The 19,575-nt window shown below is 41.9% G+C and overlaps 3 protein-coding genes across 3 annotated transcripts; 2 read left to right on the top strand and 1 right to left on the bottom strand.

Annotated features, from left to right (window-relative positions):
* The first annotated feature begins 658 nt into the window (after nt 1–658).
* LOC119745508 lies at nt 659–3,963 on the top strand. Its single transcript, XM_038221886.1, has one exon. It carries the CDS (start codon nt 671–673, stop codon nt 3,491–3,493), a length of 2,823 nt encoding a protein of 940 aa, XP_038077814.1. The 5' UTR covers nt 659–670; the 3' UTR covers nt 3,494–3,963.
* Nucleotides 3,604–6,355, bottom strand: LOC119744310 (histamine N-methyltransferase-like). Its single transcript, XM_038220179.1, has 4 exons — nt 6,151–6,355; nt 4,885–5,202; nt 4,168–4,641; nt 3,604–3,617 (listed from the first exon to the last, which is right to left on the bottom strand). Exons 1-4 carry the CDS (start codon nt 6,353–6,355, stop codon nt 3,604–3,606), a joined length of 1,011 nt encoding a protein of 336 aa, XP_038076107.1.
* A 7,644-nt stretch (nt 6,356–13,999) lies between these two features.
* LOC119718922 (histamine N-methyltransferase-like) lies at nt 14,000–19,264 on the top strand. The gene is made up of 3 exons (XM_038188356.1): nt 14,000–14,300; nt 18,167–18,484; nt 18,711–19,264. The coding sequence occupies exons 1-3, from the start codon at nt 14,096–14,098 to the stop codon at nt 19,061–19,063; spliced, it is 876 nt and encodes a 291-aa protein (XP_038044284.1). The 5' UTR covers nt 14,000–14,095; the 3' UTR covers nt 19,064–19,264.
* The last annotated feature ends 311 nt before the right edge of the window (nt 19,265–19,575 follow it).

Raw genomic sequence — 19,575 nt, 5'->3', positions numbered from 1 at the left:
AAATGTAACACAGGCTTATGTACATTTTAACTGCAGATCATGGTGACGTCAACAAATCAACTTTCGCTCTTTGAGAGTGGAATTCGCACCTTAAGTCCCGAATTGGATCCAGGTAACCTATAGCAGAAAAAAAAATCAAATCGATTTGAATATTCCCCATTAATGCCTCTTTCACCCAGGGAATCTTTTTTTGTCTCAGTATAAGCCCTCTTGACTTTATTTTATTTCATTATTTTTTACCCTTACCGTTGTTTCACCCAGGACCCCTTCCTGTTGTCCACCTGCAGACCGACAGGGATTCCCCAACCCCTACGATTGCCGGCCGAGTGCCGATGAGAGCCCCTCCAATTCGTCATGAGCCGATCATCGGCCGACCACCAGGTCTAAAACAATTTCCAGGTGAAAGTGCTACTATAAATTTCATAAAAATGTAATTAATTAGAAATGCATTATTTCCAAAGCAGATAAAGTTATGGACAATGCCAAGTCTCAATGAAATGAGTATACTATCTTTTCGATGGTTATGTTGGCTTCCTCTTTCGCAACCTAAGATTGAGGAGTTTAGGACATCACCAATAAAAACCATGATTTTGAACTCCAATACTTTCTACATGGTTTTGCATTTCGAGTCTAATAACGGTGCCCTTTTTTCCCAGGTAACGGTCAGTCAATGCCGTTCAGAGGGATCTCGCAACCTGGACTTGGAAAGAATACAATAGTCCCCCGGACGTCTCTCGACAAATGGGGAGCCATCCTTCCAGACAAGCCTAGGATTCATCAGTTTACGCCACCGGTCAAAAAGGGCCGACAAGAAAACGCCTTGGCTGAAAGTCCGAGTCAGGAACTTGAAGAAGATGCTGATGACTTGACGCCAGAAAATATAGCAGACCTGTCCATTGATGACATCCTGGCCGCAGCTGGGATTTCATTGGATGATGAGAAAACCACCAAGAGCGCCACCAAGAGTCCTATCAAGGAAAACTCAGTTGGGTGCCTTGCTCCCAGTCAGCTTTTTACCTCAGTTGATGGAGGTGGCACCAGACAAACAAGAGAGAAAGACTCTTTGATGGCAGACAGTCTGCTGCCAAAGATAAACATAACAAGTCAGCAAAATGACTGCAACGACAATCTCGAGGATCAAGATTGTAATACTAAGGAGGCAGAGTTAGGAGAAGACGAGATGATTAGAGATGATGAACTTGATGAGGAAACGGTGGAATCCGATAATCCTGGAAAAGACCTGCTGGTCGTGGACAAGGACCGGCCTCGTTACCCACCTCGCCTGCCCCCGCTTTGCCTCCCGACTGAGGGCAAGGGTTTGTCAAACCACGGCGAGTCCGATGTATTGCTGAAAGGTTCACGTCAACTGCAACCATTTAAAAACTCGGACCCGAACCGACCTGGCCAAAAGCAAAAGCCCAAGAAAACACAGCAGAGAAAAGAGTGTAGGGATGGCTGCATGATGAAAGGCCAACTTATGCCAGATTCGGATTCAGTGTTCATCCAAAAGGAATCGACATTGAACGGCAGAGACTGCTGTCAGTTTTCCTTCAACAACAATGGTTGGACCGAGACGACTAATGGAGAAAGCAAAGACAACGATTTTTTAAAAGATACAAACCAAAATGCAGCGAGAAGTAAAGAAACCCCACAGCACTCTCAAAGCTCACCTCGTAGCATGTTGCAAACAATGATAAATTGGGTCTCGGGTGCAGTTTCAACTTCAAATACAGCAACTAAGGCAACACGTTCCTTCACGATCCCACCTGTAGGCCTACCAGCAGATGACGTCATTAAGCAGACCACAACTACTTTAGGCGTGCCTCCAGGATTGGGCGTGGTTTCCACACCTCAAGATAGCCAGCATGAGTTGAAAACTTCCTTGATAGCTCTTCCTGTTTTGGGGACACATTTAGCCAACCGCGCAATGGATTCGAACCTAGGCACATCTGGTTTTGAGGTAACTGCACTGACTGGATTTGAGACGAATCTTAGATCCTCGGATGAGTCTAGAACCCCACATTCTCTGGGATTCCAAAGACAGAAAATCCCGAGTGGAACCACTATTGCTGAGAGTGTTGAAGCTACCGATATTGATATCGAGCAAAGTCATACATTCCAGACTGACAATGACACCTCGATGGCTCAAGATGATTATGACAGTGAAGACTGGTTCCGTGAGGTGCTCTGGCCAGCCGACTGGAGAGAGACTAACCGTGACGCTTCTCACCTACCAGCTGAGCTACGGGAGGAACTTCGTATTGATCTGAGCGGGTTTCCCCAGGATGATGATAGCAAACCAAAACCGCAATCTCAGAATCTTGAAGAAGACACACATGTGCAAGAAGTATCAACAGTCTATGACGAAACAGCGAAGAGCAATGGAAACAACAACCATCAAATAGACAACGCGAAGATATTCAAAGGTACTCAGGCTCAAACCACAAGGACACCTACCTCGACGAACTCCTCAAGAAATGTAACCTGGAACACGACGAGTACGTCTCTTGAGGACACTGCAGAAAGAAATTCTTCGAAAAAGAAACTTTCTTCTGACGCTTGCTCAAACAATCGAGATTTGGGCTCATACAAAAGCACAATTCACCGCGGTGAATTGTCCTTAAGTAGTGATTCTCTCTGGTCTCAGTCTGTCACAACTTGGGGACTCGATGCCGAGGAACTCATGTTGCTCTTGTCTTATGAACAAAGTGACAACACGTCCGGGTTCGCATCAGATGAGGTGTTTGATGAAGACAGTTTTTTCGACACCATTATGGGCATCGTTGCCGACTCTCAACTCTATTCTGAGTCTGATCCAAGCCTTCTGACCACGCCAGAAATTGTATCTCCATTCTGTTTCACTCTCCCGAATGGTGAACACGATGTGTTGGATCTTCACAAGGTTCATGATAACTGTAAAACAGACTTGAATTTCGAGGAGAAAATCTGTCCGCAATCCTTGACAGATTCACGTGACAGCTTAGATAGTTACCTTACCGAGAGGACGAGGACGGAACTTGAGCTGAAATGCATCTCCAAGACTGTCGTTGCCAAGAAACCAGGCCTTCTGGTGAATCACTCCAAAGATACCAATCATCAAGGTGATCATGAAGTGTCGGAGCAAGGAGAAGTTGATAACGTCACCCATATAATTCCAGTCAAGTCGACCGAAGACAATCAGCTGCATCAGGAGAACGAGAACACGATCTCAACTCTGAACGTTGTTGCATCAGACGCTACACACTCGCTAGAAGTCCAATCTAAGAAATGGGCGAGTCGTTCATCCTCATTAACACCTGATGTTAAAAAGTGGATGCGGCTGAACGACATGCAGATGGAGGAAGCGATACAGGCGGAGAGGCTCACTGGAGGGCGCTCTGTACCTGCGCCACAAGTGACGGCATCCGAGAGCACTTACGATCGGATCGTGAACTGGGTTGAAAAGTCGGATTTTTCGATTACACCTTCGATTGGACAGGACGGTGAGGGCTGAGGACGAATTTCTGCTGTAAAATTTTGAAGTTTAATTATTATTATTTTATGAGGGAAACAATTTATGAAGGAAACCAATAATTGCGAATAATGATTTCACCCGACTTGACATCAACCGCAAACAACTTTAAAAATAATATAAGATCATGACATTATAAAGTATTTGTATTAGTTTAAAAGCGCCTAATATTAGTGAGGATTTGCACCGCCAAAAAATGATGATGTTAAGTACATTTTAGTAATATTTATGCATACTATTGCTAGTTAATTATTCTGAAAATGAAATGTATGATTTGGCGCTTGTAAAACTGAGATGATGCATAAATGAAACTGAAAATCACCTTATATAAGGGGCAACGGCCAAAAGCGAATAGTTAATGTTTTAAAAACTTAAAAGAAAAGCAATATAAATTGTGTTGATGGAATATAAATTATTTGTAACATATGAAAAAAATATGTATGGATGACTGGTCATTCTGCTTAGTGCAGCACAACCCAACAGGAGCCTGTCGTATTAAAAGTACAATAGGCCAAAAGCATGCACATACATCCGATATATGCATGGAGAAGTGCAATGTTTGCCTGCAACACGAAGGGCAGCCATTTTGTGCATTACAGAAACAAATTCTCGCCGGGGGAGTCGCCGCCCCACCATCCACTCAACACAGTTATTACAATCAGCAGCATCCGAGTGTTGGGCGTCCTTAGACCCCCTTTTACATAGGTCTGCGACCTTTGGGCCTCCCTTGTGCGACCATAAAACTGGCCAGGTCGCCGTTGGAGGCTCAAGGAGGCCGAATGGTTGCCTAGGTTTGCTTACAACAATAACCTCCCAGCAAGCTTCAATGAATACTCTGCCTCCATCCTTCTTGCCATTGGCAAGATAATTCATCACCGACGTCTGGAGATCTTCAGGCACCGTCTTCCTGAAATTCAAGACTTGGGTGAGGGAATCCAGCAGCAGGCTGCCTTCTTCTGAGGATTGGTCGAAGCAAACGGTGATGTCGCAGTGAGTGGGCTGGTTGTACCGGGTGTATGGGATGCCTCGGCGGTCCAGCCAGCTTTTAAGGATGGCGGAATCGACACCGGCAAATAATTGGTCATGAAGAGAAGGAAAGTGATTCCAAAAGCGCATCCATCCGCTGTCCTCTGTAAAAAGTCGATTTTTATACCAAAATCAGGAGTTGAATTCTTTGATTATAATTAATAGAGTATAATATAGGCATACCCGATGCTTATTGGTTATAATTTTGGCTGAAGCATGCCATGTGACCTGTAGTCGATTTTGGAGACTTGATTCAGAATACTCATAGTGACCACCCTTTAGATTGATACAAGATTGAAAGGTTTTCGTGACTTTATTTTTTTTTCAAAAAGGTGTAAATAAAATACCTGATATGATTGCTACCAACATGACCCCACCAGGCTCTAAGCGCTCGTACATGTACATCAACGTGCTCTCCGGGTTGTCGACGTAATATAAGCTCTGCACCGCACTGATGAAATGAAACTTGGTCAAATCTCCCGCCTTTTCGTATTGCTCGATCGTCTGCTGCCGCCAGTCACACATTACACCTTGTAGTTTGTGGGCCTTGGATTGAGCCAATGCCCTGTACTGGTCTAGGAATACCGTAGTGGGCTCAACTACACGGTTGATGATGCGTGGGAATCGCTTCATGACTTTCTCCAACATCATATAGTCTGGCTCACCTTAAATAGAAGTTGAAAGGTATAGGCCTACTTGAAATGAATGAAGCAGTCATGCAGGCCTACTTATTAGTTGAATTGATTCAAGTGACGTAGACATATAAACTAGACACACGTGGACATACTAAACAGTATCCTTTACCTCTTTCAACTTCACCCGTATAAAAGTTAAAAATAATAATAATAATAATAATTCAGTGTTCTAGTAATCGAACTCGGTATTTGTACTTTTTTAGAAGACTCGTACTCGCAATCGAATATCAAAATTACTCGAATTCACGGGGCTCGTACTCGAGAAGCAATTAGTACTTGGGCTCGAGTATTCGATATCGTACTCCATCATGTCATCCAATTCTTACTCGATTGTTAAGACTCGGGGGAAATATCGAGTAATTAGTTCTGAATAAATTAATTCTCCTTTACACTTGAACGCACGTGCTCGGCTTTATCGATGGCTCAAAAATAGTCTATAACACCCATATTGCTGAATTGGTGGTTTCATTTCCACTTAGGCCTATTACTTGAGATTGTAATTGTTTTCACTTGACTACTCCATAAAGAACTGATGCTTGTACTGGTCCAATTAGCCTACAAGGAGGCCTACTTGGACCTTGGAATCGGGTACCTTAGGTACTCGTTCTCAAGGGTCGAAGTACTCGGACGCGAAAGGTACTCGTTGCTTGGTATCGACAGTACTCTGTACTTGGTACGCGTCACTGTTTTAAATCACCAACGGTATCACTGTCACTGTGCCCCGACCCCAAAAGCCACAATCATACCCATCACATCTCAGTCGATCACCCACATAGCACCATCGTCTCCATAATGATCCACTGATCTCTATATAAAGTCTTTATATAGAGATCAGTGTGATGATCCCATCCGAGGCATTTTCATCACCACCACCGTCAAGCAAGGCATACACTTAATTCTCAATGATTTAATACCCACCAGCTCCGCTGCCCACTCCCAGGACCCGGAGCTCTTCTTTCCCGTCTAGTTTGGCCTGGATCACACGCACCACCGCTTCGTCAAAAACTCTGTCCACCCATTTAGAGTAGACACCTAACATGTCGATTTTGACGGCGTATATTTTAAAGGACGCTTCAAAGCGGTGCTTGTCTTGGAAGACAGAAGGCAGGTGCTTCGATTCCATCGTTTTGCTTCCGTTTCTGGCCTGTTTCGTGGGCGAGCTATGGTCTATCGTGTGACTGTAGTCTTCAACCGGGCCCCGTAGCGAAAAACTGCGAACTGCATGGAAAACTAAAGAATGGGCCTACTGGTACAAAAGGCCCCCAAAAAGTCTTCGGTTTCTGGTTTGGAGCTTGCCCCAAAAGTGGTGCGGCGACGCGGCCTTTTTTTTTACCGTTTTCTTCCTTCAAATGTCGGCTGATGATTGCAATGGTGCCCGTTTAAATTTAGTGCAAATATATGGGAGTCCAGAGAGGTCACATAAAGCTTATACTCGATCGTAGCCCCATCTAAAACACGTTTTGCAGCAGCAGGATTCCAGTCAAACCAGTGAGTTTGGCGGTTTTGAGACATCTTACATTGAAAAACTTTTTCATTTTGCCGACACACATGGCTACGGCGACGCGCGCGCATACCAGAAACCGGAGACTTTTTTTTTGGCCTAAAGAAAATAACGAACACAATTACTGCAGAATACCCCGCAACTCACGTGAACCTATTGTCGAACGAGACATTAACAATCACTTTGACCTTATTGTTGTTGTACCGGGAATAATAGGTGCAATGGAAAGGGCCCGGATTTAAGTCTTTCGTATGAGGCACCAGTGTTCCGCAGTCCCTATTCTGCCCTATAGGCTCTGGCGCAAAATTCATTCTGATGCTATTAAAAGTAAAAAGCACTGTACAAATCAAGCCAGGCCAAACTGGTATAGCTTCTTAAAAGTGGGGGTGGTACAAACATGTGTATCTTGATCAGAACTAATGAGAGTGCGATGCCTAAACGTCGTGGGCGATTTCTTTTTGGGGGAGGGGATTCTTGACGCTCTGCTGTGGTGCAATCTGAGGCAATTTCTGACCACTTTAAACCTTTTTTTTTTTATTTAAACATCATTTTCGACTTGGTAGTCATCGAATCAGCTTTTCTGAGCTATAGAATAAAATGAAGGCTACAGTATGTTTTTATTCGGGGACGAAAATACTTGGGGGGGGGGAACGACAATTCCCCGTCCCCCACCGATCGACGCCCGTTGGCACAGTGCTTGAGAACGCGACGACAGCCTTGAAATTGAAATTGTATACGTAGGGCCTACGTGTATGCCTACATGCTATTCAGCGTCAGTTGGTGAAATCGAAAATTTGGAGAGAGACCCTGAAAGTTTTACAAAACTTTCCTCTACGCGTGTGTGTGTGTGGGGTAGGCCTATATGCCTTTTATTGGACAATACGGTATTTTGTAGGCCCAAGAATTGTTCGTTAGCCCTAGGCACCGTGCCTACAATGGCGTACGCGTAACACCGTCTGATTTTTTGGGGGGGGGGGATTTTTTTGAAAAGGGCACTTGCACATCCATCGTGAAATGTAAGCACGTTTTTTCCCCGGACACTTTGCCTCTGTAAAATCAAAGAGCGGGGGGGGGGGGGGCTGGTTCAAAAGCGACCATTGTATTCACGATAACGGACAATATATGGACCTTTTAAGGGCGATACGTGGGTGAAATGTAATTAACGAATTAAATTGTATTTGGGCCAATATGTGGATTGGGTTTTCAGTCCCTGCCTGGTCTCGTGGGTTTTCCCCAGAATATTCTTCTCGGCTTTTTCTCCCACCTCTAAAACTGTAACTTTTTCTCATTGTCTTCTCTCCACAGGTTTCTTCAGACTTGCGAGCTACAGTGCCTAGGGCGCTTTTGAGGATTCCCTGGTTTCATTACCAGAAATGATTAATATAGGTTTTCCCGGCCAATTTCACAAAGCTTTCATTCAATTTAACGCCTGGCTCATTCGATTTCAATTGAAATTGAAAGATCACGCAGATCGGCATTCGACAACCAAAAAGAATCATTCAATTTCACTATCCGAGCAATCTCTTGCCTTTTAGCTTCACTCGTCCCTATCAAAGATGCATTCATTTTAAAAGTATCGCGTTGTTCATTCAATTTCGTCTCAACCATTAGTAAGGGGTTGATCGGGCATTCGTTTTCATTAATGGGCAAACATATTTCACATTTTGTCAAACATCTTTTTAGACTTCATAATTCTAGCAACTTTTTTTGCTGAAATAGCCGTGTAACATTAATCATGCCCGGAATGCCATCACAGGTTTTCTAATTCATATAAAACTTTGCATTAGCATAAAAACGGAGAAGGCACCAAAAAACACCCCTCAAAATGGAAAATAAAACTTGCAAATAAGGTTAAATGTGACACACAGATGTATTTTCAAGGTTTGCATTGCAAACTTACTTTGCATGGGCCCTGTGAACACGGTAAGTGTTCGGTCAGACATGCGCAAGAAAACATTTAAGATAACTCAAGAAAAATGTTCCCGATGGTACAACCATTGCCAAACATAGGTGTCCCAATGTCTTGCACGTCAAGAAATCGTCAACGTAAAGATGCCCCTTGCTCAAACGTTTAAACAAGTAGAATAGATAAACAGTGAAAAATAAATTATCTTAGTCCCTTCAATTAATTAATTAATTCATAATTACATCTTGTTTCCCTCATAGGGCCTATCAGTTAATTTGTAACATTGTAAATTTTACAGTCATGAAGTTTTGGGGGGAAATGAACCTCGGAGAAAAATAGGAATATGTGTCGATTAAAATGTTTTACCAATTTAAATTACCAAACGATGAAAGCGATTGCCCATAAACGAATAAGAAATGAAACGCATGGTTATACGTTACAAGCGCACAGATGTTCGCTAATTTGAATGTGCCAACCGTCAAAAGGTTGCAAAGACCTAATTTAAGCCTGCCACAAGTTAAGTCTTAAATGCACCAAAACGAAATAGGATGCCCGAAAATGAAAACGAACATTCAGAGCAAAATCTTGGCTGCCTAAAAATGAAATTGAACGAACCCAAAACGAAAAAGAACCCCAATTTGACCACAAGTGCAAAACTCACGCGAAATTGAATGGCTGATAATGAAACTGATTAGAAAAAATCGGAAATTCGCCGAGAAAACCTATAATAATAATAAAAAAGGCACGAGAACGGCCGATTGTACACAAAAGGGCACCAATTCTTTTTTTTCTTTTTTTAAGGCACTCTGTTCAGAAAAAAGGGCACTCCTTACCAAAGATGGGGGGGGGGGCCTTAATCAATGGTGAAAAAAGGCCTTTCAATGGCAAAGCGCACTATTTAGAAAATACTGGGGGTACTATTTTGGCCCTGCAGTTTTGCGGTCTAAGCAGTTAATTCAAAGGAAAAATCATTGTACTTCGCTTTTATGCAAAAGAGAAGACTTTGTTGTTCAATCGGTAACTGTTATCACATTCACCAATCTTTGTTTTATTTGTACATGCATAACTTTCTTTGATGTTTAGTGCTGTGAACAAAGAAAATCTTGCCGTTGTTTTGGTAAAATAAAGCTCGTTTTTTCCATAAGTTTAAATAAACATATTATTTTCAGGAAGTCTGTTCTTTTTATATATCAGAGAGCATTCTTAATAATCCTCTGGTGCTTCTTCAAAATTGTGTCATCGTTCGGATTGTAACTTCTAGTAAACCAAATAGTGCGAAATAACTTACTTATGAGAAACGAAGAAACGGCGGACATGTTTTTCCATATTCAAAATTCGATTGCTGTCCTTGAGAAATAAATTTATGTGCTGTATAATGTTCTCATAATGTTTCTCACAAAAGCCAAGCATGAACAGTTTTACAATACATGAACATAATTATGTCCAATAGTTTCCTTCTCACAATTACATAAGGCGCATTGGTTATCTGCTACCTTGTTCATCGCCATAAGAACATCCTTAGCCCCCCCCCCCCCCAAAAAAAAGTCTTCGGTTTTGGGTTTTTTTTTTACTTTTTTTTTCTTCAAATGTCGGCTGATGACTGCAAATGGTGCCCGACTAAATGTAGTGCAAAATGTATTGGAGCTGAGACAGGCCACATTAAGCTTATACTCGATCGTAACCCCATCTCAAAAAAACGCTAAACTTGTGCAGCAGCAGGATTCCAGTCAAACCAGTGAGTTCGGCGGTTTTGAGACATCATCTCACATGACAAATTAATTTTTTTAATTTGCCGACGCGCATGGCTACGGCGACGCGCGCGCAGACCAGAAAGCCTTAGTTCAGGCGCGGTAGCCCCCCCCCCCCCCCCCCACACACACACTTTTGTCTACCCCCTCCCCCCCCCCCCCAAAAAAAATTAAAAATCCGTAAAAAAAAATGGCTGTAGCAAATGTTAGAAGGTGACGTCACATGCGAACGCTTTTCCCCTCTCAAATAGCCGTGAGAAGGGGCATTAGTATACTATTAGGTATTTATAGCGTGCATGACTAGACTGTAGGATGAAAATATGGTACGAGCTTCCCCCCCCCCCCCCCCATTGGTTTTTGGAGGCCTAAGTGTCCGGAGAAAAAAAGGTCCACATTTCAGCACGCCTCCCTACAGACATTTCTGGATCCACCCCTGCTAGCCCCCCCCCCCCCCTAAAATATAGGTTCTAGAACCGTGCCTGCCCCAGTGGGATAATCCCGTTTTTAATAAGATACCAAACATCATTATCGTCATGACTCAAATTATGCCGTTTCATCCGTTACACCAACTTTCGTTCTAGTCTAGAGGCCTCGAAGGTTTAGGTTTTTGCTGCCATGTGGTTTGTGCCTTTCTAAGAGTAATGTCTTCGATAACCATACTAAAATAAGTATCTTTGACTTTCATCTGGGAGACCGGATGATGATCGTCATTTTGTCCAGTCATTTTGACATCAAAAATAATAATAATAATAATAATGACATTTATAACGCGCCTTTTCCAAAGGTTACAAAGTGCAACCAAGGACACCTCTGATAGTAGGAAAAAGCAAAAAAGAACATTAACATGAATCAAGTGAACAGGTGGGTCTTAAGTGAGGATTTAAACATATGTATTAAGTTGCAGCATCGAACTGATTGTGGGATGGAGTTCCAGATTCTTGGACCCGCCACAGTGAGGGCCTTATCTCCTGCTTTCCTTGCAGTGCGAGGAATACGTAGGTTGCCCTGAAATGGTTGTTATTATACAGTCAAACCTGCCTTAGCGACCCACTGTACACAAAGACCACCTGTCCGTAACGACCATTTAAAAATCCCCCGCTGACAAATCCCGTTACTTAAGTCCTGTATAGAAAGACCACCTGCTTAACGCGACCAGCGACCGCACATTTTGCTTCCGTAGGAATGCTAAAGTCTGTACAGAACGACCGCAAGCCATGAAAAGCGACCACAAAATTCCCTCTTGTTTCTGTACAATGGTTGATTCCTTACTCAAAAGAAAAAGCAAGAGCCACATAAACCACTTCAGAGGATTAGTAAATCAACCACAGGATTTCCAGGACATTTTCAAGCTTAATCTGGGTCTGTGGTCGCATAAACAATGCCCCTATTGTCAGTGCAGCAGCTTGGATAGCTGAGCTCCATTCAACAAAATGCACTAGGCATGTACATGACTTGTGACCTGTCAGTCTCGTCCACTCACATACTTTTGTTATCATTAAAATAAATTAAATTAAAATTCGTTTACATGTTTTCTGAAAAACAAAAACACACACACATACTCAGGGATTTTTGTTATCAAGTTTATTGATCAACTTTATTTTTAAATCGTGAAAAAAAAAGATTTAATTTTTTTTGTGTGCTCTTAATCGACCTTTGAGCTTTTCAGCAAGTTTGCTAGCATGTGCAATTTTGCACATTGTGTTTACACAACATCGCGTAGATTACATCTGCCCTGTAATGCGAGTTTGTTCCAATATTGCTTTTGAAAAAGAAAGAATATGGCTCCATATTCTTCAAGCCCGAATCCTGGAAGGAATTATTGAAGTTAGCTTTCACTTCAAATGAAAATGGAGGTCATAACTTAAGTTGATCGTGTGATCGTCAAGAATCTTGGAAAGAGAAACTTTCCCTTCGTTGTAGGACCCTACTTTTACTTGTGGTTGTGCAGGTATTGCTGCTCCAGTACAGCTAATTCTCACATAATATTAACATAAAAATAATAAACACTTTTTGAAATCATTCACATTTATGACTTTTAATTTCATTTTTTTTTAAGGAATAGTTATGTTTTAAACAAACAACTAAAAGAACGAAGAACATACATGTACGTTTGGATAAGGCAAGTTTAGACTGTAATGACCCCCGCATTAAGTTAGGGAAGCCAAAGGGAGGGTAAATATTTCCAACCTGTACAGAGAGACCACCTGTCTATAAAGACCGCTTTTATTGTTTCCCTTTAGTGGTCTTTCTGTACAGGTTTGACTGTAGTTACACCTGTTAATAGTACGTTAAGGAGACATTTTGTCGTCAATAATAACACCTTAAAAATGTCACAGCTATATTTAGAGGCAAAATGTTACCGTCGCAAATAGGCAAGTTAAAAACATAAATTTATCAACATTAGTGGGGGAAGGATAGGGTAAAATTGGGGTTAGGAGACAATAAGTACACAGTAAGTATCTTTTGTTTTTATAAAAATGGGGAATGATACGAACAATGTACAATGTTGTCCTTAAAATGAATTTTGTTTCACTAAAATTAGAAAACAGAGCTGGAACGGCTAATCTTTGAAGCAAACCTGGCACATAAATTAGAAACTTTATGGTGGATTAAAAGAACAAATAAACATAAATTAAGAGAAGTGCCAAATAAATAGAACAGAAAAAGGAGTAAATTTGATGTAACAATCAAATTTGAATGTCAATATCAGTTTTCAAATAAACATATAGCAATTTGAGCTACAATGAACAGTAATGTAAACTTTTATTTCGCTGATTTCAGACCAAAAAACAACATAAAATTGGGCTTTAATGTGAAATCATTCTTTTCCTCCCACTTTTGGAAACTTTAGTTTGCGCTTAACAACAATGACAAACCAATTAAAATTGCTTAGAAACAATAATGGGCTTTACATGTTTGCTTATTTAATGTCAAACAAAATATCAAAATTTGGGTTAGATTGTTGGTTTTTTGTTCAATTGCAAGATGTGCCCCTTTTATTGATACACTTGTGACACGCCCCCAAAGGGGAAACAAATACGATTTGGCATGTAAATATTCTTTTCACCCCCGTGTACTATACTGGATGAAAAAACGCCAAAATTAACCGTTGCAGCTAGATTTCTGTTATTGCCCCCCCCCCCCACCCCCGAAAGAGGCAACATTCTGGAATGTTTTTATTCTCGTGATGCAGCACTCGGGTGAGCGTCCAAATGCGAAAAAGAAAAGTGACATTATGTGAATCGGTTTTTTGGGGGGCGCGCGATGCGATGCTATAGGACCGCTCATAATCCCACACCACAAGCCCACTGACTATTAGAGTAAGAATTTTGCCTGTATAGAGCCATGCCATTCACGGTACATTAGTGACAAGGTCAAAGTGACTGGTTATGAAAGACAGGGTCTCGTTCGGCAAATAGGTTCGCATGAGTTGGGGGTATTCTGCAATTGTGTCTGTCCTTTTTCTTTATGGACCATTGGGGCCAAACAGGTTGTTTTTTTCAGTTCGCAGTTTGTAACTATGTACGGGGGTGCACACACACGATACACATTAGCTCACACACGAGAGCTATAGGGAACTTCAAGGCCTCGTTATTTAAAGAACGGGTTTATATTCCCGTGACGCCTGGGAACTCCGCATTTTGTACAGGAAAGAGTCAACATTAATTTTGTGGTATCTGTTGCAATTTGACAGGTGGAATCAAAGAGATGGAATCGAAGCACCTGCCTCGTCTCTTCCAAGACCAGCACCGCTTCGACGCGGCATACAAAATCTACCACACCCATTGGGACATGTTAGGTGTCTACTCTCAATTGGTGGACAGAGTTTTTGACGAAGCGGTGGTGCGTTCGATCCAGGCCAAACTAGACGGGAAAGAAGAGCTACGGGTCCTGGGAGTGGGCAGCGGAGCTGGTGGGTATTAGATAGCAGTGTTGTAGGTCTCGAGACCGGTCTCGGTCTCGAGACCGGTCTCGAGACCACTTTTTGCTGGTCTCGGTCTCGGTCTCGGTCTCGGAAGCTGTGGTCTCGGTCTTGGTCTCGGTCTCGGTCCCCTTTGGTCTCGATATTTTGGCTGGTCTCGGGTCGAGACCGGCAATATTGTAGCTTTTACAGCTCGATCGATAACTTGTGTTCACTTCGTTCAGTACCGTTGTTATTTAAAACATTTGCTAGCCCGTAGATCAAGCTTGTTATATATCGCGGTCGGTTTGGACTCGCCTGCACGTTGGAAAGTCCCCAAAGTACATGTTAAGCTGCAGCAGTACCAGTTACTGAACGATTTGGAACAAGTTCGGCATTTATCTGTTGAATCGGCACATAAAGCAAAGTATAAACTTGTACATGTAACAATTTATGCAATAAGTGTCAACCATTTTCGGGGATTGTGTAGTTTAGCCCACCCCTGTGGGCGTAATCACTTGCATTTTGTATTCTGATATTAAATGAGGTGCTTCAAATTAGTTATATTTTCGACCCCACACAATGTTCTCTTAAATTTGGGACAGTATTTTGACAGTATTTTTAAAAGTAAATTTTTCTACCTGATTTTCCAGCTTTGAACTCATACACTCTTAGGGGCCATTCAGAATTTTCAGTGTTTTAAAATTTCGATCTTTTTTCCAAATTGTGGGTGGGTGGGTCAAGCTAAATAATTGAAAATCGAAATTCACTTTCCATGGAAAAAAAGATACAAAAACAAAGAAAGATAGATCTTTTGACTTGCAAACGCGCAAACGTTCCGATATCGCGATGCGTGTTTCTTTTCCAACTTCGTCCCCTGTATGTACTGTCAGTGGCATAGCCAGGAATTTTTCAGTGTGTGTGTGTGTGTGTGGGGGGGGGGGGGGAGGCTTGAACATTTAATGGGGGGGGGGGGGTGGCGTCATGTAGATCAATGATATTTTTTTTCGAAACTCAAAATCTCAGTGGGGGAGGCGATTGGGGGGTGGGCGACAAGGTTTCATGGAGGGGGGGGATGGCGCCTCCCACGCCCCCCCCCCCCCGTGGCTACGCCACTGCAGGTCATACAGTTAAAGTTTATGTAAACTTGTATGAAAAGTCAAAGAAAAGTAACTCTCATGATCTATTTGACACCAAGTTTGTGTTAACTTTCCGGTAACGCCCTAAAAAAATTATCCAGACAAATATGTTTATTTTGTAACATTTTATGTTCGTCTGTCGGTCTTCTATGGTGTTATGTTTACTTTTAGGTACCTTCAATGGTACTATGTTTAATTAACCTGTTCATTTGTTTAATTAAACTAATAACGCACATATAGTTGCCAAATATGGCACTAACAAGTTTGAGGTCGGCAATTTCGTCTTTAAAAATCTTGGTACGTCGGGTTACCGTACACACAATTGTCCTGGAAATAACAGTACCAAAGTACAGAAAGTCGTACGCAAGAGCTCCCCAGCAAGTATCGCTGACGCCATTAGGCCTATGATTCCAAAATTTTTCACTGTGTCACACAGTGAAATAACTAAAAAGCGTCGTTGTATTGTGGACACATAAAGCATTCAAGTCGCGTTCTTGCACACTTTCTGCAGGTCGACTGGATATCCTTGAACCACTGCCCCTGCTTTGCATAACAAGTGCACATGAATGAACGATTCGACTTTTATTCAAAGAAATTTCTATGTACAGTCACCAGACTCTATTCAGTAAAGTCCCCGTCAAAACGAAAGTTAACAATCCACGTGCATAACGCACGGCTACACCATCGTACAGTGTGGCAGGGACACCAACAAGTAAAACAACAATTAAACATTTAAAAAAAAAAATGGATAAATATTCTGATTGAATTTCGTTAAAAGATACTTTTTGGTGAGGTATCACATATTTTATCACATAAAAGAGGATGACCAACAACTTCACGCCGTCACTGAACTAGACACACATGTACATGTACATGGTGTTCAAGTACATGTACATGCAAGTGCATGTACATGTACAGTCATGTTCAGTTTTTTTATTAATCGAAATTAGGGGTGGGTGGGTGGGTCAAAATAATTTGGAAAAAAAGTCGAAATTTTAAAACATTGAACATTCTGAATGGCCCCTTACATGTGCAAGTTACCACCCACTGTTGCCATGAGAGTGTATGATGAGACCCCATTTTCTGGCTGCTCATTTTAAAGTACCCCATTATTCCTCAAAAATTAAAAATCCCGTTCAGAAAAAATTAAAAATCCATATCTGGCACATTCTGGCTACCACCTCGCAACTTGTGGGTCTACATGTACAAGTCCACATTCTATGACAAAAATTAAAAATTAATTCAACATTTTCTAGCTCCCATTTTTTAAAATCAAGTACACAAGTCTTGTTAGAAGTTAAGTCCTAAATTTATTTTAGGAAAAAAGAGGCAATGTAAAATTAAAATTGCATCTTTAAATATCCGTTAGAAGTCATAGCTGAACCAAGGGGGTGAATGTGGAGTTTAGGATCCGAGTTCCTATAACAGATGAAACATCTACCCTTAACTTTTTACTTTTGTCACGATTGGGTGTAGACAACATGTCAAAGCCCATGTTTCTTAAGTGTAACTACTTTTTGCTCAAGTAAGGTGTCATGTATCAATTTGTCAACACTGCCACTGGTCGAAATTTTGGTCTGTATTCTTTGTGAATAGAAAGGTAAATTTTTCAACTATAATAACGTGTCTTGTTTTTTTTAATTTCGACTTTTGTTATTCATTATCAGCGGTCTCGGTCTCGGTCTCGGTCTCGGTCTCGGTCTCGGACCATATTGGTCTCGGTCTCGGTCCGCCTTGAAGGGGCTGGTCTCGGTCTCGGTCTCGGTCTCGAATCTTCAGGTCTCGGTCTTGGTCTCGGTCTCGGACTATCCGGTCTCGACTACAACACTGTTAGATAGTCACTGAATATTAAGTCATTTGCCTTGCTGGACGGTACAAAAGTGGTGACGATGATGCCGAGTACCAAACTGTCGAGTACTACTCGCCTCCAAGTACTTTGACCCTTGAGAACGAGTACATCAGGTACCCGAATCCATGTAGGCCTACTTGAACCTTCGAGTACAAATGTGGGGAGTTAGGTTGGTGTAGCGGTACTTTCCTCGCCTTCCACCGCTGTGATCCGGGTTTGAACCCCATCTGGGCCAGTATATGTGGATTGGGTTTTCAGTCCCTGCCTGATTCCGTGGGTTTTCCTCAGAATGTTCCTCTGGGCTTGTCCTCCCACCTCTAAAACTGTAATTTCTTCTCTCTACAGGTTTCTTTAGGCTTTCGAGCTACAGTACCTAAGGCACTTTTGAGGAATCTTTGGTTTCATTACCAGAAAGAAATAAAATAAATAAAATAAATAAACTAAAAATGACAACAACTGTCAATACTTTTCTCGATCTTGTTGGCGGATCAGTCCAAGGAACAGCTCAAAGGAATTCAAAATAAATAAATATAAAATAAAATAGTCGGGCCCAAGTACTAATTTCTGAGTACGAGTACTGTGAATTTCAGTCCGAGTATTTTTATATTCGAGTGCGAGTACGAGTATTCTCAAAAAGTACGTCAGTACCGAGTACGAGTACTATAAGTACGAGTACTATTACTTACACTAAATTAAAATTATTATTTACTTTTATACGGGTGAAGTTGAACGAGGTGAAGGATATTTTTAGTACGCCAACGTGGCCACGTGATCTAGTTTACTGTCTACGTCACCTGAATCAGTTCAAAATAAGTCGACTTACATTCTACATTCAACTGCGTCATTCAGTTACAGTATACCTTTCAACTTTCATGGTCTTCTATTTTAAGGTGAGCCAGACTATATGATGTTGGAGAAAGTCAGGAAGCGATTCCCACGCATCAACAACCGTGTAGTTGAGCCCACTCCAGTACTCCTAGACCAGTACAAGGCATTGGCGCAATCCAAGGCCCACGAACTACAAGGTGTAATGTGTGACTGGCGGCAGCAGACGATCGAGCAATACGAAAAGGCGGGAGATTTGACCAAGTTTCATTTCATCAGTGCGGTGCAGAGCTTATATTACGTCGACAACCCGGAGAGCACGTTGATGTACATGTACGAGCGCTTAGAGCCTGGTGGGGTCATGTTGGTAGCAATCATATCAGGTATTTTCTTTACACCTTTTCGAGAAAAAAAATAAAGTAACGAACAGCTTTCAATTTTGTATCAATCTACAGGCCTGTCCGAGTACATGTATTCTGATTCGTCTCTAAAATCAACTACAGGTCATGATGACATGCGTAGGCCAAAATTACAACAAAATGTATCAGGTACCCTATTAGGTATAATTCTACCCCTCATTTTGGTAAAAAAAAACCCGATATTTTACAGAGGACAGCGGATGGATGCGCTATTGGAACCACTTTCCATCTTTTCATGACCAATTATTTGCCGGTGTCAACTCTGCCATCATTCGAAGCTGGCTGGACCGCCGAGGCATCCTGTACACTCGGTACAACCAACCCGCTCCTTTCGACATCACCGATTGCTTTGACCAAGCCTCAGAAGAAGGCAGCCTGCTCCTGGATGCCCTCACCATGGTCTTGAATTTCAGGAAGACGGCGCCTGAGGATCTTCAGACGTCGCTGCTGGATTATTTTGCCAACGAGAAAAAGGATGGAGGCAAAGTATTCATTGACGCTGACTGGGATGCTATTGTTGTGAGCAAGCCAATGACCGAGTAGGCTAAAAGGTTTTATTTTGACCGATTGGGGTGCAGTGTGTTAACAGGTTTTTTTAATGATTTGAACATTACCGATTTACTAGGTTTTATTTTTAGATTGAAGTAAAACTACTCATTGGTCCAATAAACATGCTATAATTTCGATTATAAAAATTGTAAACAGAAATGGCGTAGGTACAGCGCCCTCCATCGCTCAGAAATGGTCAATTTATTACTGGAGGGTGCACGCCTGTAAATAGACCAAAAATCCGTCCGCCGAGCTCATGAATAAAAGTTATGCCCTCAAAATATTCTATATTAGAGAGTTCTGAGAACCATGGAATTGGGGAATTGAAGACATGTGGCACTGAACCTCTGGCCTGGACTTGGAGCTTCCAATTCTGAGCATTTTGGATGCAATCTGGCCCGAAAGTGGCGCTATTTAGCCATGTTGTGGAGGGATTCTTTTTCAAAATGGCTACTTTTCCAGTTCGGGAAACATCATTCGTTTTAGGGGTGTTCTTATTTGGGTGA

This window comes from Patiria miniata, unplaced genomic scaffold, assembly GCF_015706575.1.
Source record: "Patiria miniata isolate m_02_andy unplaced genomic scaffold, ASM1570657v1 HiC_scaffold_7, whole genome shotgun sequence".
Classification (NCBI taxonomy): Eukaryota; Metazoa; Echinodermata; class Asteroidea; order Valvatida; family Asterinidae; genus Patiria; species Patiria miniata.
Note: the sequence above shows the minus strand (reverse complement) of the source record. Positions and strands in the feature narration are given on the sequence as shown.